This window comes from Zalophus californianus, chromosome 4, assembly GCF_009762305.2.
Source record: "Zalophus californianus isolate mZalCal1 chromosome 4, mZalCal1.pri.v2, whole genome shotgun sequence".
NCBI classification, from domain to species: domain Eukaryota; kingdom Metazoa; phylum Chordata; class Mammalia; order Carnivora; family Otariidae; genus Zalophus; species Zalophus californianus.
In genome coordinates, this window is record NC_045598.1 from 179,812,168 (window position 1) to 179,836,946 (window position 24,779).

At 42.7% G+C, this 24,779-nt stretch overlaps 1 protein-coding gene across 5 annotated transcripts in view; it reads right to left on the bottom strand.

The window, feature by feature from the left end:
* ASAP1 (ArfGAP with SH3 domain, ankyrin repeat and PH domain 1) overlaps positions 1-24,779 on the bottom strand; it is a 344,245-nt gene that overhangs the window by 117,141 nt on the left and 202,325 nt on the right. For all 5 annotated transcript variants that reach the window (XM_027597676.2, XM_027597667.2, XM_027597647.2 and 2 more), the window contains one exon: positions 7,070-7,215. In XM_027597676.2, coding sequence (XP_027453477.1) covers positions 7,070-7,215 — 146 coding nt within the window. The remainder of the gene's footprint in view (positions 1-7,069; positions 7,216-24,779) is intronic.

Here is a 24,779-nt window from a genome sequence, read left to right on the forward strand (position 1 = left end):
TAAAATTTATTTATTTGATAGAGAGAGGGGGGTGAGGGACAGAGGGGAAAGCAGACTCCTCGCTGAGGGGCTCGATCCATGACTCTGGGATCGTGACCTGAGCCGAAGGCAGACGCTTAACTGAGCCACCCAGGCGCCCCTCAACAAGTAATTTGTTACATCGGGAGCTGGCTTTGATTATGAGGGCATCTTTCACTAGAGGAAGGACAAATTCATAGAGACTGGTAAATCAACTAAAGAAACATTTCTAATCATTAAAAAAAATGCTATTATCTACGAAATGTATGCTGTGAACCAAACGCTATGAGAGGTACTTCGCACTTAAAACCCGGCCGCACACATATTAAAGACATCTACAAAATAGATCATGTCCACATTTCTCTGGCTTCTCGCCACTAAGAGGCAGCATTCCCTAGCCATAGGCACACGTGACAAAGAGACTGGCTTCTGAGGGGAAAGAGCTCATCACTTCACGTTTAGGGAACAGTGGCCACAAAAAGGACTTGAACTAGAGGGAGCAACTGAAAACATGAATAAAGACTGGTTTAGAAAACCTATCAAAGTGCAGAGGAAGTGGGATTACAGATCTGATGACACAGCAGAAAAGTGAGGGCTTGCGTTTTGCTGGGCACATTTTGTTTTACACTGAAATTTTCATTTAACAAAAGCTGTATCATTCAAGATTTTCCCCCACTCTCTCTCCCTGACCAGAATTTGATGATTTATACTTTTACATAAACTTTCTATTTTGGAAAAATTAAAGACTCACAAACAGTTGCAAAAATGGTACAGAGAGGTCCCTTGGGTCCTCAACCAGCTTCCCCCAAGAGTAACACCTTACAAAGTTAACAGCTTACACAGGACATTATCAAAACCCGGAAGCCACACTGGCTCAAGACGATCAGCTAGGCTATAGATCTTATTTGAATTTCATCAGTTTTGCATGCACTCATTTTTTGGTATGTCCGCGTATGGTTCGGTGGTATTTTACCACACATATCGGTCGGTACAACCACACCACAATCAAGTTAGAGAACTGTTCTATCAACACAAAGAAACTCCCTCAGGAGCCCCTGACCCCTTCTCCAATCTCTGGTAACCACTGATCCACTCTCCATCTCTGTAATTTTGGATGACTTGGACTTTAATCCGAAAAATATACAAATGGCAATGTTACCTTGATGAAAGTCACCCATTTACAGAACTTGATGTTTTCACTTGAAGATGTCAAAAGCACACAGAAAGCAAAAGACAGAAGACCTTCTTGTATGTACGTGGGTAGTCCCACTGGACAGTAAGTCCCGGGAGCTCCTCTTGCCTGAGTACCTGGGCTGCCATCAAGCAGATGTCCCCAGCACTGGCTCTCACCACAGGGGTGGGACGAGGCTGCCATGGGGACAAGAGCTGAACTGCCAAGGATGATGAATCCATCACGGGGCATTCTTTGGAAAGTCATATCCTCTCAAGCTTCTGAATCTGTAATTTGTCCCAACTAGGGGAAGTGCAAACGCTCCAATGTCAACACTAAGTGAAATCTAGTGAAATACAAAGTTGCTCAGAACATGATTTCGCCTACTTGGGGGGAAAAAGGTGCAGAAAAGAGGACTAGAAAGATAAACCCCAAATATCAATGACGGTTATTCCTGGGAAGGGAGAATATAAAAGAGAAACTGCAATTTTCTCTTTGGATTCTAAATTTTCCCCATCAGGCATGTGTTCTTCTTATAATAAGAAAAAAAATACATAAATAAAGTCTCCTGCAGTGGCTATTAATGCCACAGCAATATTAATATTAATGGAGTCTATTAATACAGTAACAGCCCACTGCGTGTGACTCAAGGACTTCGCAGCTTACAAAGTTTCTCACGTGTGTGGTATGACGATCCTCATAAACCATAGGACGCGGAAGGTATTCTTCCTCATTCTCCCCGTGAGGACATTTATGCTTCTAAGTCAGGCCATGTTATCAACCCACTCAGGGCTGGGGCCGGAATCACAGCCAGAGAATTCTTACGCCAGTGGGCCTCAAGGCGTGGTCCACAGGCCCCTAGAGGTCCCGAGGTCAAAAGTACTTTCATAATAATACTGAGATTTTATCTTTTTCCACCGTTTAGACATTAGCATGGACAGTACAGAAGTAATGGAGGTAAAGCCACTGGTGTCCTGCTCAACACCAGCCTAGGTCACTGTATTCTTCATGGTCATGCTCTTGTGGGCGGGGTTTGGGGGTGGGGAGGAGAGCGTAATTTCATTTAAAAATGCCCAGGATGAAACAGTAAAAATTACTGATTTGTTTACATATCAACCCCTGAGTACATCCTTCTTACATTCTGTTTAACAGGAAGTATGCACAAACCACTCTCAAGGCACACCAAAATATGACGGTTATCTTGAGAAAAAGCACTTACGCAGTATTTTGAGTTGCAAGCTAAAATAGCTGATTTTGTCTGTCAGCTTCCCTCCAGTTTTTCTTTTTGTAGAGAGAGAGAGTGTGTGTGCAAGTGGGGGGGGGATGGAAGAGGGAGAGAGAGAGAATCCCAAGCAGGCTCCATGCTCAGTGTGGAGCCCAACGCGGGGCTTGATCTTATGACCCCGAGATCATAACCTGGAGCTGAAACCAACAGTAGGATGCTTAACTGACTGAGCCACCCAGCTGCCCCTTGTCCATCAGCTTTTTAATGGGACACCATTTTTTTTCCTTGAAAGACTGACTAACTGTGGTAGTGAGATGTGGGTATTTGGCAAACATTTTCTCAAAAATGGATAAAGTGAGCCTGTCACACATATGGTTTCAGATTCACATGGCTATTAACTACAAAGAAACTAACACTTGTCAAGTTTTGATACAGCATCAAAGAAGAATACTGAGAATCACCTTAATTCTTCAAGTGCTCCTCTTTCGTTCCAATATGTAGATCTGCATGAGGCTGTACTTTTTGTCTACTTCAACCAAACAGCATATTGCAACAAAATGAATTAAGAGACTTTAAAATTTCTCAATTTTAAATTATAACACAGGAAGTATGAATAGAAATGTTCCACATTGACAAGAACAAGAACTCTTCAGTGTCCTTGATCATTTTTAAGATTGGGGTACTAAGACCTCAAGTTTGTGAGTTACTAGCTAACAACGCTCTCTTTTTCCAATTTATTATAACTCACTGATGAGGGAAATGAAAGAGAAAAAGTGAGAGAGTTTTCAAAGCTAAACACAAGTGGGTTGATGGCGACCCGTATAGGTTCTAGCCAAGTCAGGTGGGCCGTAAGCACCCACAATCTATAAAGGCAATGAATGCTGTTACTCTGTAACTGTTGGGAGTTAGCGTCGCTGGAACGGTGCATGTCAGGGAACCTGGAATCAAGCCCCCAAACCACTATTTCCCAGGCACATTATTCTTTGGAGATTTGGTGCACTTATCTGTAAAATGGAACAGGACTATTCATACCTGCCTCTACCCAGGGAGTAGCCATAAAGATCAAATGAGAAGATGTAATAATAATTACAAATTAAATATAATTATAAACAAGAGAATAAAAACTTGTATTTGTTAAGCAAATTCCACATGTCAAATACTGTGCTTAGTGATTCAATCCTCTGATCTCAATCAGGTCCCACGCTACCAGGTGACAGGTAAGGAGACTAGCACTGGAGAAGGCCAACCATTCGCAGTGAGGCTACCCTGCTGGGAGCTGGCCTTCCAGGTGTGACAGGTACCCAACTTCCAACCCCTAGCCTTCCCAGCCTCCCTCATCCTCCATTAGGAGGTCCAACAACTTTCTCCAAAAACCGTTTTCTAGTATGTGGAGGGGAAGGGCAGGAGGAAAAGCGAGTTACTTTAAACCTGACTTGGTCCATCGACTCTGGTACAGGCTCACAGGGTAAGTGGCTACAACTACGATCCTCCCTGCAGTCCCCAAGCGCTGGCCAGTTAGCAGCCGTAAGCTGGGCGAGGGCAGACAGCCTCAGCCCCGTCTGGTGTTAACGCCAACATCTGCGCAGCTCCTCCCACCTGCTCATCCAACCCTCCACAATCACTGACCGCTAGGAAATGAAAACAAATCCACGTGGCGATGAGACAGTTATCATCACTTGGTGGGTCGTATTTCTCAGGACCAACCCTTTTAGAAAGACCTCAACACGATACACTCACAATACGGATGACTTATAAGTAACACGATGAAAGTTCTTCTCTTTTTAGAGTTAGTCAAGAGCAGAAAGCTGGACCTGACCCCCAAATCTACCCTTTCCTCTACTTTAATATTTCAATAAAAATTATTAAAATACCCATTATATGTACTATCTTAATTAGAAAATGACATTTTTCAGTATGTGCCACAGCAGACATTTGGTATTTGCTGGTTAGATTAAGGATACAATTTGGAAAGGCTAAAAAGGCCAAAGTATCTTCTTTTATCTTACTCCCTAAATTCCACCTGTAACCATTATTGCTTAATGTTTCCAGACTCCACTAGCTTAAGAGAATAGGGTTTTTGGGGCTCTCCTGAGAAATACTCAAAGCTTCGACAAGCTCCTCATCTGGGGACTAGAGGTGCTGCAAGCTGGCCCGGACCCTTCTCCCTCCTGGGGGCGGGCCTTCCTCTGAGCTCTCGGCTCCAAGGCCTGGCCCCATCCGCCTGTCGGGTCTGCTCTATCCTTTCCTGGCAGAACATAAAAAGGGAAGCAGCAAGCTGTTGAAACTGTTGTCAGGTTGTATAAACTCCAGGGACTGGCTTTTTACTCATCAGGAGAGTGTTCCCTTAGTAACCGACTAGAGTACAAACACATTTGTCTACCTGCTCCCTCATCAGAATGCCACCACTCTCTTCAAAGGGAAACATGTTTGTTTTTGTTTTTTGAATTAAATGAATTGGGCCTTCTAGCAATTTCTATTAGATCTTTCTTAGACTTCTAACCCTTAAAGGAGAGTAGACAGGACAGAAGAGGGCCTGCAGCTTGGAGTAAGTTTAGGGAACCAGTGAGATCAGCATTTCTCGATGGGGAAACACAACTATCAAGGTGTGTCTCCTAACACCTAGGTCTAACCCCGCCATCAGCTTGAACACTGAACCACCAAGGCAGATGAGAGAGACAGTATTACAGAGTAGGGTGGTAGAGACAGTGGACTCGGGCACATGTCTACTTACTAACAATGTACCTGGACAAGTTAAGTAATAATGTGCCTCAACTTTCTCATCTGGATTGAAGGTATAATAACCACAGGATTGTTTTAAGATGCTGAATAAGAAATCTACACATGCACATTGCCAGGTTCACCAAAGTGTTCAATAAATATCAGTGGTTTCTGTAGGGCGGTCAGCAAATGTATTACTGGGTAAGCAAATACAGACGATGAATGATGCCTGAGTGACCACTGCCTTGTGGGGCCAACATGCAGTGTGGGCAGGGACCCACAGTGGAGGGGAGTGAAGGAATGGATTGGTCCAGGGAACGTGCAAGTGATGAATCTCAACTAAAGCCAAATACATCTGGCGTCCCGGAAACTAAAGGTTAGCAAGATATCCCTGTGAAAACACCTAGCTCGGGGGAAAACAGAACTTCCTCCCTGAGCAAGTCTGTTACCAGTTATTACCCAAGTGAATAGTCGGGAGTCCTGTTTCACTTCCTTTCTTCCCACCACATAGCCTTTGAGCAATGCCATCAGCAGAAAGACAGGCAGTAGCCAGAGGAAGGAGAAATGAGGGCCTCTTCTGAATATAAGAGATTTAACTACTCCCAAGATTTACAGAGGTATCATGGATTTGTCAGATAAACCCCAAAGTGTAGGAATGTATTGGTCCTAAGTTCAAAATTACCCTTTCTGAAGTTTTTGAAAATAAGACATATTTCCATTCTCAACCTTTATTTTATGAATAGCTGTCACTATAGGAGACTAATTCAATGGCATTAAACCACAAATTAGAATTAAGCTGTGAGGAAGACAGACACGTGCATGTATTTATCTAGTACGAAAGGAAAAAAAAAAAGAGGATATTCTGACTGGTCAAATATCCAGGTTAATACACTACGGAAAGGCCATCTTCATTTTTCCAATACTGGGTACCCATCTGTAAGGCAGGCATCTGTATCAAACAGACCTGTGACAAGACTCTCCTGTAAGGCCAAAGAAGCCTGTCTAACAGAAACTGACCCAGGTCAAGACACCTTGAGCCTGAGTTCTTAAAGGAGGCAAAGGTGTCATATTGAGAGACTGGGGGAGGGGAAGAAGCAGCTCCTGTTCCTCAGGAAAGAGACGAGGAAAAAGTATGATATAGTTTTCCTCTGGCACCATTCAACCTCCCTGTACCTCTATCTCGGGACTTTGGAGAAGACAGACTTGCTTAAATTAATGCATAAGAAAGTGTGAGTGGTAGCAGTACCCAGAATGAACCTTCTCAGTGTCAACAGGGTGTGAGGGCGGGAATCCAGACACTGGTGCCCACCCCAGAGACTGCCCCGCCCTCAACTCTGTGTCTGCCTCCTGGGGCCAGCACCTCTCCTGTCCGAGGTTTTTAGGGATTCTTGTCATCACCTTCTGTAACCATGGATTCCCTCAATCTCAAAATCTTTTTCTCGGTAGGGGGTTAAAAGGATGTGAGGAACTGGGAAGGTTCGTTATTTGTAAAGCAGGGACCAAGACGCATGCTTGTCTTCATACAAGTGAGGTATAACACTTACAGTGCCTACTTCCAGAGTATGTTTGACACAGAAATCATCATCACCCTTTCAACTAATTAAAAAGCAACAGTTGCTAAAAACTATCTGAAACAAAACCCAAACTGAAATAGTGGCAGAATGTGCAAGAGAATTCAGGTTAACCAGCTTCTCTGACTCAAGAGATCTAACCCCCGCTATCAGCTGGATCTAGGAATTTTACGGTATTTTTTTTTTTTAAATATATATATATGTGGCTCCATACCTGAGACTTTAAAAAATTTTTTTTATTTTAATTTTTTTCACCCCCAGGACCGGGGGTCGGGGAGATTATTAGATTGTTCTCTTTATCTTCTTATTGCACTTTGGTCAGCCTGTAATTAAAAAAAAAAAAAAATCCCTTAGGCCATGGCTTACCAGATTTTTCAGCAGCGTGGACAGTTCCTTTGTAAGAGTAGAAAACTTGACAAAAGCGGTGCCAAGATCTGGGTTGTCTCGACTTAAAAAATTACTTCCAAACTTGTCAAGAACTTGTGCATAGTTTTCTTCATTTTGTACGTGATCTAAAAAAGAAAGAGAGAGGAGTCTGAGCTATTATCTGCCACGATGACGAGTTATTTTGAACCCTGATTGATCACTAGAAACTCTTAAAAGGAAAGCAAAGAGAAATTGCATCAATTATTCATTGAACATGTCCAGAGGTGGTCAGCAGGGCACTGAATGTCTTCACCCACTCTTAAAGGAGATTTCCTGTTCTTCTATAGTGTTCAGTTCACCTACATCCCAGTTAATCCATGGACCCCCACAGGTGAGGGGTCAAATTATCATCACATTTTAAAGTACACTGAGTTTCCGTTAAGAAACTATGATGATCAGGGAACAAGGAGAAAATTCTCTTTAGAAAATCAACCTCGGGGCGCCTGGGTGGCTCATTCGGTTAATGTCTGCCTTCGGCTCAGTGGGGAGCCTGCTTCTCCTTCTCCCTCTACCGCTCTCCCCCACTCACACACGCATTCTCTCTCTCAAATAAATAAATAAAATCTTAAAAAAAATCTATCTTGAAATGCAAAAGAAGAATCCATTGGTTCTAACATGTTTCTTTCTCTGCAACTCAACTTAATTTCCTTTAATTCTAAGCCTCAGGTCTGAGGAACAGCGTTTTTAAAAAAATTTTTTTTCACATACAATCTCTTGGTGTAAATCGTGCAGGCGTGGATCAGATGGATTTATGTTTGAAGTCTGAAGTTCACCACCTATAAGCTTGCTAACTTACCAGTTTTTTAACTTTTAGGGCCCATCAGAGGCATTAATAAATTTCCTCACTCTGAGCTTTGGTTTTCCAATCTGTAAAATGAGACTAATACTATCTTACATGATTGGGGTGCTGACGAGCTGATACAAAGTATCCAAAGTTTCTCAAAAGAGTGAGTGTTCCATAAATAACTGCTCCCACCTCCCTGAAACACTTTCTCTACTTGACTTCCAGGATACCACACTCTCTTGACTGTCCACCTATCTCATGTCTGCTCCTTTCCAATGTCTTTGCTGGATCTTCATCTCCCTGACCTCCTCATGTTGGAGAGCCCAGGGCCTTTCCTCTTCTCTGTCTATGCTCATTCTCCGCATCTCACCTTGTCTGTGGTTTTGGAGAGTTTCTATCAGTTGACAACTCCCAAACTGATAGCCCCAGCACAGACCCCACCCCTGAAATACAGACTTCTACATCAACTGCTATTCACAGTATCTCCACTGGGATGCCCAAAGACTCTCAACTCAACATGCTAAAAGCAAACCTTAATGTTCTGGCCCCAACCCTCTTTTTCTGCAGACCCTTATATCTTGGTCAGCTAATGGCAAATACACTCTTGTAGTCATTCAGGCTGAAACCCATCAAAGTCATACTGACTTTTCTCCTTCTCACACCCCAGACGTAGCCCATTGGCAAATCCTATTTATTGCCTTTACCTTTAAAATACAACCAAAATCTGACTTCTCACTACCCCCATGGGTATCAACCCTATCTAACATCATTTCTTACCCTGACCACCGCAAAAGCTTCCTACAAGTCTCTTTATTGCAGTTCTTGCTCACCTACAGTCTACTATCAAGACAGCATCCAGTGTGATTCTGTTAAATTGTGCATCAGATCTGTGACTCTTCTATCAGATGTTATTAGCACTTATAACAGAAACCCAAGTGCCCCATCCTAGCAGGCTCTGGGAGGCAGCACCGCACATCTCTACACCCCTAAGGGAAGCAGGCATGGAACATGATACACACGAGCAAGGAAGTATGACTGGAGCCAAGGTACACCACTTCCTCGGGGAGGCATTTCAGATATCTGGACTCCCCACTTCTCTCTTCCTTTGTGGTAGAGAACAGGGAGGCACCGATTTGTATGCAGGCCCCCAGGAGAGGCATAATATTTATTGAACGAATAAATGAACGGTAAGTACCTAACAATATCATGTCTAGCAAAATCGTATCTCTAAAGGCTTCCTTCAATACCTCTTTAGAAAGCCTTCCCTTAGTTGGCAATAATCATTCCTTGCCTATAATTCTCTGCACCTATTTTGCAGTATTTTCCACCACATCACATCATTTTTGTTTAAGTTCAGATCTTTCCTTGCCACCAGACCACGAGAGGCAGGGATTACCTCTAGCTCACCTCCACGTCCCTCCCCAACTAATACCACTGTGTTTGTTGTTTTTCCGTGAGCTGTGCTTAAGGAGTGAGGGCTCCATAAATATCGGTTGACTTCGATTTGTTGATTTCCTTTTTAGGAATTTCAGAAGCATTCCCTTCTTAAACCTCCTAGATTGCTGAATAATTGAGAGAAAAATCTAAGTACTGCATTCTCAAATACACTCTTGATGACTGCCCGGGAGCCAGGGGCCCTCACGGAACCAACCGTGAGTCCGCACGGGGGCACGGCCCAAGAAGGAAGTCTGCACTGAAGGAAACGTGTCACAGCGCTCCAGTGAAATGAAGTGAGGCCCAGCAGCCTTCCAATCATCACCGCATCAAAAATTCATGATGCCTACAGTGGATGTCAGCATTTTAGCCTGAGATATTAAAAAAGATAAAATGCAGCTCTGGTTAGTGCCCAAGTAACGGAGGGAAGCGGCTCAGAAACACACAAAGAAAGGCCACATCAGCGCTCGACAGACAGGATGCATGTGTCTGGTCTCCTCATAAACTGGAGTTACCCCTGATAACCTTTTGTCTGAGGACAAAACAGCCTCACCTCACCCCAGAGAATCCCACCAGACCCGACACCCTCTTCTGCTTTTGGAGGCTAGCAAAAAGGCAATTCAGCTGCCCGTTCAACTGCATTCAAAGAAGTGTCTCTAGTAAAACACAAACATAGAGGATTTTCGTTTGTTTGCTAGTAATTAGAAAATATTTCAGAAGACATATATCATAATCTTCAGATTAACAGAACACTCATGTACCCACCAACGAGTTTAAGAAATAAAGTGCCACAGAATGCTTCCTCTCTCCCCCAGTTCCGATCTCTTCCCTCCCTCCCTAGACAAAACCACTCTCCTGAGTTTGGAATGGCATGCAGAGTTTAGAAAGAATTACGAGAAGCTCTTAGTCTATCAGAGATGACGGACTCCTCAAAAAACAAGACAGACTTGGCTCAGGCAGACACAGGCCTCAGGAAGGGAGAACTGGCGTTTGTTGAGAACCTTCTTGGACCCAAATGCTTTCTACAGTATCATGTTTAACCCTCACCAGAACCTGCAAGTAAGAATGAGGCTTAACGGGAAGGTGGAACATCAAATGTGACATGAGAGAGGTGGAAGGGGAGACTGGTAAGTAAGTACAGGTGAGGTCATGGGTCCTGTATGTTTTGCTAATTCCATAAATGAACCACCATACAGTCAACACATAAATTTATGTGCATAAGTGTGTGTATGTTAATTGAACATATGTATGTATGTGTGAACTCTCCCAGTATAGATACATCTTAAGAATCATAGTTTAGTGAGGTGTACCCGGGGACAGTACTAATAATCCTGTTGAGGGCAGAAATAATGGGAATTAACTGTAAGGCGCTTAGAACAGTACCTGGCATGTAGCACCTGCCTCCAAAAAAATCAGTCACTATTACCTCTAGAGCCGGGATTAGTTATAAATCAGGGAGACGTATTTAAAATCAAACAGCACAGGAACATATGTCTCATGTTTTAAGTTTTTAAATCTAACAGTGACAATTCACTAGCAAAATTCTGTAAACACATGCATCCCTTTGTACAGAGTGAAGGGCTTACCGAGCTGGTTTTCAGCAGGTGCAGAGGGAGAGGGCAGAGAGAAAGGGTTCTGGTGGAGGACAGAACAAGGGCAGAGGCCGAGGGAGGAGTGCAGCAAGCAGATAAACAAAAGGTAAATTCAGGGGTTTAGGGAAGAAGAGAGAAATACAGGGCTGTGGTGGGGGACACTGTCACAGATACAGGTGTAACTGAACAGGAGGGCCGATGAGGCAGAAAACTGCCTGATCAGGACCTTTCGGGGAATAGACTACGCTCTGTTTTAGGATCCTCGGTCTACCTAAGTGCTGGCAGACTTTTGGGAAGTTGGTAAAGTGGGTGCTGGGGAAAGCCGGTGAGGATGGAGACTGGATAAAAGAAAAGAACAAGGAAAAGAGAGAAATCTGACCCAGCCATTATGGAGATTCATGCTTTTCGAATTATCTGTAGGGAATTTCTGGCATTCATGGTATTGTTGCAGAATGTAAGACAATTCCAAGAGCTAGGTAACTCCTTTCAGTTCTGAAAAAAGGACAAAATAATAAAGTTTTACCAGCCGAACCAGAAAGGGCCACTTAGGATTTCAACCGCTGGCATTCCTTTGGGGTGATGACTTACATATACTCATCACCTAAGATGTTCCATGCAGCTTGAAAGGGCCTTTATATACATTTCAACATTTAAGCCCCACAGCAATACCAAAGCAGTGATTCACTATTTCAGTACCGATAGTGATAACAGTTAGCTTGTCGAGTACTCAGGGTACCCTAGTCACTGCACTAAGCACTTCACGTCCATTGCTTCATTCACTCTTACTAACAGGACTGGAAGGTAAGTACTGTTATCAGCCTCATTATTTAGAGGCAAAAACGTGTCCCAGGTCACACGGCTCCTAAATAAGGGATTTTACTCTTAGGCTTTTTTAATATCTCAGAGCTGGGGACTCTCTCCCACATCCTAAAGTGAGAAAGATCTGGGATCAAATCCCAGGTCTATCCCTAAACCTGTGTGGTGTTTTGGTCAAGTAACTTACCTTCCTAAGCCTCATCTTCCCCAGCTGTAAAATGGACATAACAATGGTTATTTACCTCTCAGAGGTATTATGGAGATTAATTTACTGCATGCCAAGTGCATGGTGCACGATAAGCTGAGTAAATGTTCATGACAAGGACAACAGTGATGACAGCAGCAGGCTGCCCATCAGAGGCCACTGTGGTGGAGTCAGCCTGGCATCCTCACGCCAGGAGCAGAGGCTTCCAGCAACACTCCGAAGTCAGGGACAGCCCTAAGAGTATACCTTCCAAGGGGCTGGTAGTAACACGTGCCCTGAGAATACATTAAAATTCAATATTCCTTTTTTTTTTTAAATAATATTCTTTAAAAATGTCTTGTATATTCCTCCAATGAGGCCCTACTTAGAATTTTCAGAACCACAGCAAATAGTAAACAGGCCTTTCTCTGAGGGATGTTTGCCTAATTCTCACCCTGTGCTATGCCTTATCAAACTGGGAAACTTTCACAAAACTTCCCAACTGGCCTGTGAACCCAACCGTTGATTCTCTGTCACTGTAATTACGGCTGCTCCTTATTTGGCACCGACTGTGTAGTGGGATACATCACACTGAATATCCTAAAACTCCTTCAGGGCAATGTTTTATAGAGAAGAAAAGTGAAAATCGCTGGTGAATCCACATTGGAACCCAGTCTCATGTGATTCCAAACCCATCCTTTTCTATGGACAGACTCAGCAAACACTGTCAAGGATGCCATGACATGTGCCACAAATACCTATTTGGGGTTTACTATATGATAAACACTAAGAAACAAAGGGGAATAAGACAGACCTCCTGTTCCTCGATAATGACGACATAATAACAGTGGTAATAATTGTTAATAACTAATTACAAGAACAATTAATTGCGGTTACACTTTTGATTACTTTTTGGGCCAGGAACGGTGCTTTTGTCCTTCACTACTTCATTGGATGCTCAGCATGATGTGCTAATCTTATCCCCATTTTCCAGATGCAGGGACTGGTTCAGGAAGTGAAGCAGAATGCCCAAGGTCACCTAGCTAAGTGGTGACGACAGACACTGCCTGTAGAGCCTGTGTTCTTAACCCTTATGCTCGGTTAAGTGCGGGAACCCCCAGAAGTCTGCTATTTTTGAGCCAGACGGCAAGTGACTGAGGGACCTGAAAATCTAGGTCTTAGCTCTAGCCGCTATCATGTGACTCTGGTCAGGTGACTAAGGCTCTCAGGGGCCTAATTTCATCTATAAAACAGGTCTAATAATACCTACACCCAGCCTACTCCTTGAGATTGAATGCTAAGAGGTAAAGATGTCATAATTAATGTGAAAGCTCTTTTGGGAAAACAGTAGCAGCAGGAGCAGAGAAGATTATAAAACCATGAAGGATTATTTCTATTTAATGAGTAAAAGCCTTGAAAGCATTAATAATAAATACATCCTCAAGAGCTCCCCAACCCTGACCAAGCACCACCTAATGTTTACTGAGGCATCATATGATGAAAGGACATGAGCCTAAGTGGCACGGAGACCTGGGTTTGAAACTCCCTTTGGTCCAGACTGGCCATCTGTGACCTTGGAAAAGGCATTTTTCTGGGTCTTTTTTTTCTTTTTTAAGATTTTATTTATTTGTCAGAGAGAGAGAGAGAGAGAGAGAGAGCACAAGCAGGGGGAGTGGCAGGCAGAGGGAGAAGCAAGCTCCCCGCTGAGCAAGGAGCCTGATGTGGGACTTGATCCCAGGATCCCAGGATCATGATCTGAGCTGAAGGCAGATGCTTCACCAACTGAGCCACCCAGGTGTCCCTGGTCTCGGTTTTTGTATGTGAAATGTGACAGATGTATAATCTATAAAGTACATGGTAAGCCTCCAGAAAGATCTTTATTACTTTCATTCACCCTGAGATGGAGAGCTGAAGTTCTGATGTTAATGGATGTTCAGGTATAATCGAAACATCACGGTATTTCTTGGAGGGTTCTAGGGTACATAAGACTGTGGATCAAATCCTCGGTCTTCCATTTACCAGCTGTGGATCTAAGACAAACTGTATCATCATCTCGGACTCTACTTTCTTAACTGAAGTAAAGGCTTCTTCTTTTTTTTTTTTTAATGTTTTATTTATTTATTCATGAGAGTCAGAGAGAGAGCGAGGCAGAGGCAGAGGGAGAAGCAGGCTCCCCGCCTAGCAGGGAGCCCGATGTGGGGCTCGATCCCAGGACCCCAGGATCATGACCCGAGCCGAAGGCAGACGCTTAACCATCTGAGCCACCCAGGCGCCCCTGAAGTAAAGGCTTCTTGATGGGGTTACTATGTGAACAGGACAGGGAAAGCCTATAGTGCACCTCCTCCAGCATGTGGCCTACGGTGGGTGTTTATGATAGGGGAGAAACCATCCCTCCCCCCGAAGTGAGTCTCACTTCCGTAACTTCCCATACTCTCCTTCCTGAGAGGCCAGCCTCTCTCCCTGTGTCTTTATGTAAGTCATCTTCTGTGTCAAGAGTCCCGTGCAACTGTGTTTATCATTTCAGCCTCCCCAGCTCAGAGAGCTCTCCGGGAGCACAGCCTGGGTAGAAGGATCGTTGCGCTGGGGCCACACAGCCCACCTCAGGTTCTCCAGTCCGCCTGGCTCCATCACAGTTCCAGGCCTCAACCTGTCTCTTTCAAGATCAAAGGTAAGTGTAACCTCCCAGGCAAGTTTGTCATTCACTCTGTCCACAGCCTCCTGCAATGTCCGAGTTCCCAGCGTTACCTAATCTGTTGTTGTTCACCTGGTCCCCAGCACCGGCCCTGGCACACAGTGCAAAGTCAAATGCTCAACGCATGTAGTAAAGTCTCCTGGAACAAGTCCTTTTTCCTTCCTTCGGAAAATACTGGGTATTATACAGCCACGTGCCAGGCCTATAAAATACAATGAGCTATAACGTAATAATAAAGCCATGTAATATGTGTCGTAAATTATAGTGCTGGCATAGAAGGCAAAGGGATAAATTCTTTTATACTATCCTATACATACTTTGAAGCACTAATCACCCTTTACAATTTTTAATTCCATTTGTTTTTAAAATTACAAAAATAATTCATAAAAATGATAGTTTCCTTTCCCTTTCTCCAATACCCTCCTTGAAATAAGCAAAGTTAACAATGTGGGGCGTTAATAATCTCAGCAAAGCTTTCTCTATGCTTAAAAAATACACATACATACATACAATAGGGGGTCTTCTCCCCTTTTCTCACTTTTAAAAAAACCAAATGGGATTTTTTTTTTTTTAAGGATTTTATTTATTTGAGAGAGAGAGAGAGCGTGCGAGCATGCATGGGGGGGTGGAATGAGGGGGTGGGGTGGGGGGGGAGGGGAAGAGGGAGAAGGAGAAGCAGACTCCTCAGAGCAGAGAGGCCAATGCAGGGTTCGATCCCAGGACCCCAGAGATCATGACTGAGCTGAAGACAGACGCTTAACTGAGCCACCCAGGTGCCCCACAAATGCGATATTATACAAGACTCCATGGCTTGCTTTTTCCCTACTGAATAGGGATCAAGAAACTGAATGTCATTAACTCTAATTCATTATTTTAACTGTGATTATATTCCATAGTAAACTCCACCATGATTTGGAGAACTATCTCCCTGAGAGACTCCCACAGTGTTTGCTACCAAAAAACAATGCTGCAGTATCTCTATCCGTAAGTTCTTACATGCTGTCACTTTATCTCTGAAAAGATATATTCACAAAAGTAGAATTATTGGGGGGTAGGGTGCATACTTCAAATTTTAATTACTACTGCTATGTTTCCAAAGAGACTGGTGGTAGCAGTGCACAGACCCAAGAGCAGTACAAACAGATGAGTGTATTTCCCTAAAGCCTCGCCAGCACATAGATGTTACTGTTCTTAATTCTCGCCACAGGGACGTGAAAAACTGGACCGTATAGTAAGCCCGAGTTTCTTGCTGTATTTTATTGTCCATTCACATTTCCTTTCCTGACTGTTGTTTTCCATTGCTTGTCTTCTCCCTGTCAATCTGTAGGGAGACTTTCTGCAGAAGGGACAACAATCTGTTGTAATATGTGCTGCAAACATTTTCTCCCATTTGTCTCCTCACTTGGTTTATGGTGTCCTTTGCCACGCAGAACTTTTTACATTTCACGTCGTCAAATATACCAATCTTTACCCAAAAGACTTTTGGGATTCCTACCTTGCTTAGGTTCCCAAATCTTCTATTATTTAGTATTTAAAAAAAAACAAACACAGAAAGCTTTAATTCAACCTAATATATCTCTTTATATAGCATGAGGAAGGGTTCTAATGTTAAAGAAAGTTCCTGAGCCTTCTATTTGGTTTAGTTTTATTCTCTTTTGAGTATTTAAATACTTTATCAGCAATGCATTTTATTTTCTTTCTTCTGCATGAAAATATATTGCTTATTTAATACAGCATCTTGTAGGCACCCATGTAGTATCTGGTTAAGTAAAGGAATACATGGACAAAACTTGGATGCAGCCAAGAGAGGACACCTGAGCAACACTCTGAAGAATGAAGAGTTGGGGCACTTGGGTGGCTCAGTCCATTAAGCATCTGCCTTTGGCTCAGGTCATGATCTCAGGGTCCTGGGATCGGGTCCCACATTGGCTCCCTGCTCAGTGGGGAGTCTGCTTGTCCCTTGGTTATGAGCAAGTTATTTCACTTCCCTGGGCCTCTGTTTCCTCATCTGTTCCCACCACCACTCAGTACAAACTTGTTAAAGATTAAAAGCAACATCCTTAAAGGCAGAAAGGCTTGTGCACATTTTTTTTTTAATTGCCTTTCTCCATACCACTCGGGATGACTCATTCCTCTGATTTTTCAAGGTCATTTTGAATTTGGATTTGTTCTTTCAAAATTCTAACCAAGCCTCTGCAAGAATCTGCTCCAGCCCCAAGGGTGTTATCTGGAAACTCAGCATGCAGACTCCCATTTCCGCAACAACTGACAAATCCATTAACTAGCAGAGCCCCAAGACAAGATGCCCGCAGAGTTCCACAAGGCTATTACTCAGCATTTAAACAGCACTTGAGCATCACTCCCTTCCAGCAGGGGCATCAAGGCCCTCTCTTCTGGCTCCCTCAGGCAGGCCTCCTAACTGCCAGATAAAATCCACATCACACTTGGGTTTGCTCACAGCTCTCTGGGTAATGTTCATGCTTTGAGATCTGCCCCTGAAGAAAAGCTAGGAAGGAGACAACCATTCCTCTTCTATTCCAGCCTTCTACAGTTGACTGCCCACCAACCGAAGGGGCTGAGCTTTTTTGTAAATAGGTGTAATTTAAAAATATGGCCCCACATTTCATGATTAATTCACAAACTTTCATTAAGCACCTACCCTGGGATAGAAAGGTTAGGTAGGTCATTAGGTATGCAGCCTTAGTCCTTCTGAGCTTCAGGTTCTTGGTTTAAAAATTACGTGTTAAATAGGGCGCCTGGGTGGCTCAGTCATTAAGTGTCTGCATTCAGCTCAGGTCGTGGTTACGTGTTAAATAATTCGAGATTAACTGAAAGTTCACTGGTTTCCTGTCCTGGTAAATGAGGTAGGCTAGGCTAGGACCAGACCGTGTAGCTATCTCTAGACTAGTGCTCTCCAGACTATTTTTGATCAACTATACCTGTTGGTAAAACATTTTAGAGCATACATTTCCAATATTTATGTTTTTAACCATTTATTTATGTATTACTACTATATATGTTACATGCATATTCTACATATAAGGTACTATTTGTATCAAAAGTTGTGACCTCAATTTCAGAGCTTCCAAAAACTCCTAAAATTACCTGAAAAATTCTGCCACGCAAGTTTTTTATTAATTTGGAGAAGGTCTGTTCTCCAGTTACAAAGGCATCGACGACCCCAGAATGTTAAGGATCACAAAGGAAGGTCAGCTGAAACTAAAGACAAAGCTTCTTGCCCTCGACAGTTGCAGAGTCCAGAGAGTCTGAGGGAGGGCAATGGCACATGTGTGGAAAAGAGATCAAAACGTGCAAGCAGGCCTCTCTGGGTTTGGTGGCTGGAGAAACACCTTTTTTTTTTTTTTTAAAGACTCATTTATTTGAGAGAGAGAGGGAGTGTGAGCAGGGGAAGGAGCAGAGAGAGAAGGATAAGCAGACTCCGCACTGAGCGTGGAGCCCGATGTGGGGCTCCATCTCACGACCCTGAGATCATGACCTGGGCCAAAATGAAGAGTCGGATGCTCAACCAACTGAGCCACCCAGACGCCCCTGAGAAAGGCATTCTTTGTTGGACCCTATGAGGTCCCCCTTTGGGGCATACACCATGCCTTGCAGACTGCAAAAGAATCTTGGTCTCATTTCATAACCACTATTTCATCAATAGATAAGGTGGGGATCATCTTCTCTTCTTCACAGAGAAGAAAACTGAGGTCTTGAGAAATGAAAGGACTTGCTAAGGAACACTCAGCTGCTCGTAGCCAGAGCCGAGATCACAGCCCAGTGCTCTTTCAGAAGGCCTCCCCCACTCCTCACTGTGCAGGCAGCACAGACCACCCCCAAACACTACAGCAATACAGGTGTCTCCACGCCAGGGCTCCTGGAAAAGGCATCACCCTGAGTGTGGACAAGTAAGAGAACAAGGGCGGCAGAGCACACAAATGTGCCTGGTGCCACCTAAAGTGTGCCATGTGTGATTCAGAATCCACACAATGAAAAAGAGTTTAAGAACGAAATGTGGCTGATTAGCATTTTCTTCTTTTATCTGAATTTTCTAGTGCAAACATGTTAATATAAATTATACTTTTACAGTGAGAAAAACAAACAGAAAATGCCGTTAAAAGAAGAAAAAAAAAAGAAAAACAGCCCCAGGTGTTCCAGAGTGCAAGCCCCCTGCACTTCTCTATGAAGAAAAAGTAGAAGTTTGACAGGTTATCAGAGACATGGAAGATCCGAGAATATCCCGTTGTCTGTGTGGGCAGGTGACAAACTGGCCACGCACAGTCATCCTCCATCAACCCCCAATCACTCTGTCTTATGTCATTGATTATTTATGAAAAACACTTAAGAATCAATAACAACTAGCTTGATTTCCATACATAAGCAGGGTATCAGAAAAATCAATAAGTAGTTATCTTCCTGGCTAAAGAGTCAGCTGGAAGGTACTTCCAGTCCTAGAGATAGACACTTTAAAATTCATGTCCACATCCAAACCACAAATGGAATTCAACACATGCATGACCGCTTTGTAGAGGTTATCCCAGAGCATGGTTGCCTTAAGATGGGGCCTTCTTTGAAAAGAGCCATGGTGGGTTTGCCTCACAGGGGACACTCCACGTGGTCAGGGGAGCATGTGTGAGAGAGGCAGAATTTAATCAAACCTAGGGAGAATACCATACACAGAAATAAAACTGGAGACCCTGGCATTCCTCTGGACTTTTCGCTATAGTTTAACTGCAATGTCATTATACAGGAAAACACAACCCTAGTCTGATGAGACATAAACCATCCAAGAACATGGTCAAAATGCGACTTGGACTAAGAGGCAGAAAGACAGAGGCTGGCCGCAGAACCTTGGCTGTGATTGTCAAGGAGGGTATCACACATCTGTGCTTTTAATTTGTGAGACTCAGTAAGTTTGGAACAAGGGAAAGAGAGAGCAAAAACAATGTAAATAGCCCTGGGCCCTCCCATCACTAAATAATGAGTATGTGTCTGGGAGCAGGAGGGATGGTACCATGTGCCCTTTCCTCACCTGTTCACAGGCGAAGCTTCTCCCTGAGCTAAGGGTGACCGCCTGAAAGATTGTGTATGTGTATGTGTGTATGTGTGTATGTATGTATGTATGTATGTATGTGTGCGCGCGCGTTAAATACCATGGCTCCTAAAGGAATGCCAATACTTTAAAAAAATACCAAATGAGTTATAATTTCAAGTGACTTTATTAGCCATACAAGGATTTTCAACAGTTATTTTGACTCCATGGGTTACTTCCCATATGTGGAGACTTCATTTTTTATTTTTTTTCAAGATTTATTTATTAATTTAGAGAGTGAGCGCTCGAGCATGTGTATGGGGGGGGGAAGGGTAGAGGGAGAAAGAGAATCTCAAGCAGACTCCCCACTGAGCTGAGAGCCGAAAGGTTTTTGGTTTTTTTTTTAAAGGAGGCTCCATGCCCAGCATGAAGCTTGAACTCACAACCTGGAGGTCAAGACCTGAGCTGAGATGAAGAGTTGGGACACTTAACCAACTGAGCCACCCAGGCACCCCTCCCAAACATGCAGACTTTAAAACTTAACTTCAAAGTATGACTATAAGGTAAATACACTTAGTTTACAATAAACCATAAGTTCAAGAATGCAAAGGATCACTGCTTATCCTATCATTTAATTACCCATGCACCTCTCCTGTACTTTGTAAATAGTTTTGACTGAACAAAGGGCCCATTTTCTGTATTCAGGTATTTGTGATCCAAAACCTGAGCTGAAGACATATCTCTCTTTAAAAGTCACTTTAATATACTGTCATATATTGTTAAGTCCAACTATGCTAAAACATCTGTGAGTCAAGAGTGTTTTGTCAATCCCTTATATCTTAATAAATGAATTACTCATATATAATTTTTATAATTAAAGATCTGCAGTTGATAATCTGACAGAGTAACTTGTACCACACTAATGTTCCTGTCTATAACGAATACAAATGATGGACAAAACATAAAAAACAACCACTTGAAGCCACTGGAGAGCAAACAAAAGCAGGCAGAAACAGGAGGGGATATCACCTTTTAAGGAAGAGAACCATACCAGAGAAGACCATATTTAACTGGCTTTTCTCCTAAGGGCAGACTTCAGTCCATGCTGGGCAAGGAGAACAGAACTCAAGCAGAAAGTGGCATTTTACTCAGCTGAGGTATCAGAGGTCAGAGTTTAGGATTGCTTCAGCAGCTGGAAACTGAGGGGGAAAATCCCAGAAAGGAAGAAGTCACGGAAAAGGAAACCCTCAATTCCAGTCCTTGGCTATGACCTGAATGGCATATACTTCAAGAAGCCCAGCAGAAAACAACATCTAAAGAGCTAAGCAGATTCCAGCAACTTCCCAACGCTGAGGAGAGTTTGGAATTCAAATCCCACAGAGTTAGCAGGGCTTGGTAAATGCTCTGGGCTGAAAGCCCAGGCAGATCGTGCCATACGAGTATGGATGATGTTGCAGGACTAAGGGCTATATCCTGGGACTACGAGCAAAACTAAAATAAACTTACCCTAACATCAAGGTGATGGTCATCACCAGAAATCTGACCACATACTAGAATAAAACACCACACACTTCATAGGAAGATAAAGGAATCCAGAGTCTCTATGTCATACAATTCAAATGCCTATCATGCAAACAGAAATTATTAGACATAAAAAGAAACAGAAAAATGTAGTCAAAAATCAAGAGAGAAGAAACTGGTCAAAAGAAACAGAACCAGAGATAACCTAGATGCTGGATATCAAAATAAATATTATAAATAAGTTCAAGAATCTACAGGAAAAGATGGATAAAATGGGTGAAGAGATGAAGAACTTCAGGAAAGACAGAAGTTTTAAAAAAGGACCAAATGGAAATTCAAGAACTAAAAACATACAGTATCTGAAATAAAAATTAATTGGATGAGACTAACAGCACACTGGATACTGAAGAAGAAATGAGCAGTAAATCTGAAAACTGAAGGTAGAAATTATCCAAACTGAAGCACAAGGAGTTTAAAGATTAAAAATAAAATCTCAGTGGCCCGTGGGAGAATTTCAAGCAGTCCAACACAAATGTAACTCAAGTTCAAGAAAGAAAAAGAAGAAAGAATGTAAGAATAAATAATTTGAAGACATACTGGCTAAAATTTTTCCAGTGTTGATTAAATTTTTGCAACTAGGTGTAATTATAATAACTACCACTGATGATTGCTATATCCCAGGATCATATTAAATATTTTAAGCATGTTCTTTCCAACTTTCACAACATGGGGGGGTGGGTAAAGCGAAGCAATTTAAACACATCTGTGTGGCAGTGGATCAAAGATGACAAATTAAGTTTCTTCCGAATTTCCCTCTGCTATTTCAGAAAGCCTCAAGTCAAGGAGGATGAAGTAATCATCATTGACACTACAGTCGGGTACCTACACTACCTGTGTTATGCTTCACCACGGTCCAGTGAGGTGGAAACTATTTTTCCATTTTCAGAAATGAAGCAACAACTGCTCAGAGTATTCTCTGACAAAGTGCTCCCAGCCACCAATCAGGGGCTAAGTCAGTATTTGATCCCAAATCTGTGTGACCTCTTCCATGATCCTACTAAGGCTGTGAGGGAAGTATTTTAGTCTCTGTCAGAGAATACACTGGTTTACAGGCTTCACTTTTCATTCATAAATTACGCCAACGACAGAGCACCTGGTAACAGGAGTGAGGGTGGATACTGTGTGGCTAGTCAGTGTCAGTTCCGGTTTGTATGCACGTATGTATTATTTATAAGATATTATTCGTTTTTTTGAGAGGGAGAGAGTGAGTATAAGCGGGGGGGGGGGGGGGGGGGGAGGGGCAGAGGGAGAGGGCCAAGCAGACTCCTTACTGAGCTGGGAGCCCAACGCAGGGCTGGATCCCAGGATCCGGGGCCCAAGACCTGAGCCAAAGGCAGACATGCGTAACCACCTGAGACACCCAGGCGCCTGCCCCATCTGGTTTGTATCTAAAGTGAGAAAGCTGCTCCTCTTTCTAACAGACCAACCTAGCACCTTCATGCTATAGGACTGCTGCTTGTTTTACTTGTCTGTCTCCCTGCACGGGTGAGGCACCCCAGGGCACTGTGCCCACAAGTTCTGCACTTCTCTGAGTTCTCGGTGCCCCATCCTGGGTTGGCAGTCACTCTCATCTGACAGTTACTAATCTGACAATTCTGCCTCAGCAGCCTTGGGATCACAAAAGACCTAACTCTCAAATCTCGTCGCTACTTACTAGCTGTGTAAATAATTTAAACCAGTTTAAATTTAAACTTAATAGCTGTGTAAGTGATTTAAACTAGGTTACTTCACCCCTAAAGTGGGGATAATAGTGTCCTGCATACAGGACCGCTGAGATAATTGACATGGTAAATGTATGTAAGACACCTGGCACATAGTAGGCACTCAACAAAGGTCAGCTGTAATTTATTATTTCTAAAAAAAATTTTTTTAAAGATTTTATTTATTTATTTGACAGAGAGAGAAAAGAGAGCAGGGGGAGTGTCAGGCAGAGGGAGAGGGAGAACCAGGCTCCCCTCTGAGCAGACAGCCTGCCGTGGGGCTCGATCCCAGGACCTGAGCCCAGGACCCAGATCATAACCTGAGCTGAAGGCAGACACTTCACCGACTGAGCCACCCAGGCGCCCCATGTAATTTATTATTTCTACAAAATCTGGACTATTAAGGTAGAGGACGTGTTTTTATATTTACCTTTAACCGAGTATTTCTGTTCTTCATCTTGAGGCTTTAAAAAAAAAACCCAAGGTACTGGTTGTAGAATGAGCACTTCCAATTTTATTTAAAATGACTTAATTTCTCGGGACACCTGGGTGGCTTAGTTGGTATGTCTGCCTTCTGCTCAGGTCATGATCCCAGAACCCTGGGGATCAAGCCCCACCAGGGAGCCTGCTTCTCCCTCTGCCTGCCGCTCCCCGCCCACCCCCCACTCATGCTCTCTCTCTCTCTGATAAATAAATAAAATCTTTAAAAAAAAATAAAATGACTTAATTTCTCATGAAGAATGCTCTCAGAAGATGAGCGCATACATCATAAAAAATTAACTCATTTTAAAGTTGAGAGCCATCATTCCAGGCCAGCAAGATGAAGTGTGTGCACCTCCCCCCACACACCCAGATAGCCTCTGATCTTAAGTAACAGAGTATTTCAGCCAATGGCTTGAATATGAAAATTGGAACTTCTTAAACAGCCTGGGAGTTACAAGATTACTCTAGAAAGACACTTCAATTTTCTAAAAGCAGTTGTAAAAATTCCTCCTATTTTATCCCTTCACAATTTGAGGAGTAATACTGCCCTGGATAAGTATACTTCCTTTTAGAAAAAGCTTCCTTCCTTGACCATTTTGAAGGAACTCATTATTTCAACTTGTTTTCACCTCCTAAGGAGTAATGATGGACCCACATGAATGCAAAATGCCTTGCAGGACCCAGTAATTTGTTTAGACTTTGCTTAAATCACTACCACCACCAAAAGGTATTTACAATTTCAATCTAAAGCCTTCTACTTCTGAGGGCTTAAAATTATTTCTTTACTAACAAGTTTACTTTAATTAAAAAAATTTTTTCAAAAAACAGATGATAATCTGCAAACTTGGAAAACAGCAAAAAATATATAAAATTTCCTAAACAGACCAGGTGCTCTTTGTATACCTTTTGACGTTTTATGCTTCCCACATCTTTCTATTAAAATTCTAATCTATTTTATCTCTTAACTATTCCAGTTAGGAAACTTTTTCTCCCCAATGAATACTACAGGATTAAAAATACCATTACATGATACAACCGTAAGACACCAAACTTAATTTATCAATTTTGGTTACAATTCACTTCCTACTATACCTTTAAATTTGACAAAATGTTAACTAAAAGAGCTAAAATGAACTTACTTAGATACAAAACTATTCACTTTCCTACCCACTGATGAATTTAGCACCTTACCTTTAAAATCTTAGATTTCGTCACACACTGTGAGCTATTTCTTAAAATAGATAAAATTAACAAAATGAAAATCTGGGGCGAACATCACACATTAATTTTGCTTTAGAAAACACAAATGTTCTTATAAAACTACTCACTCCATAATTCTAAACCAAAAGGGG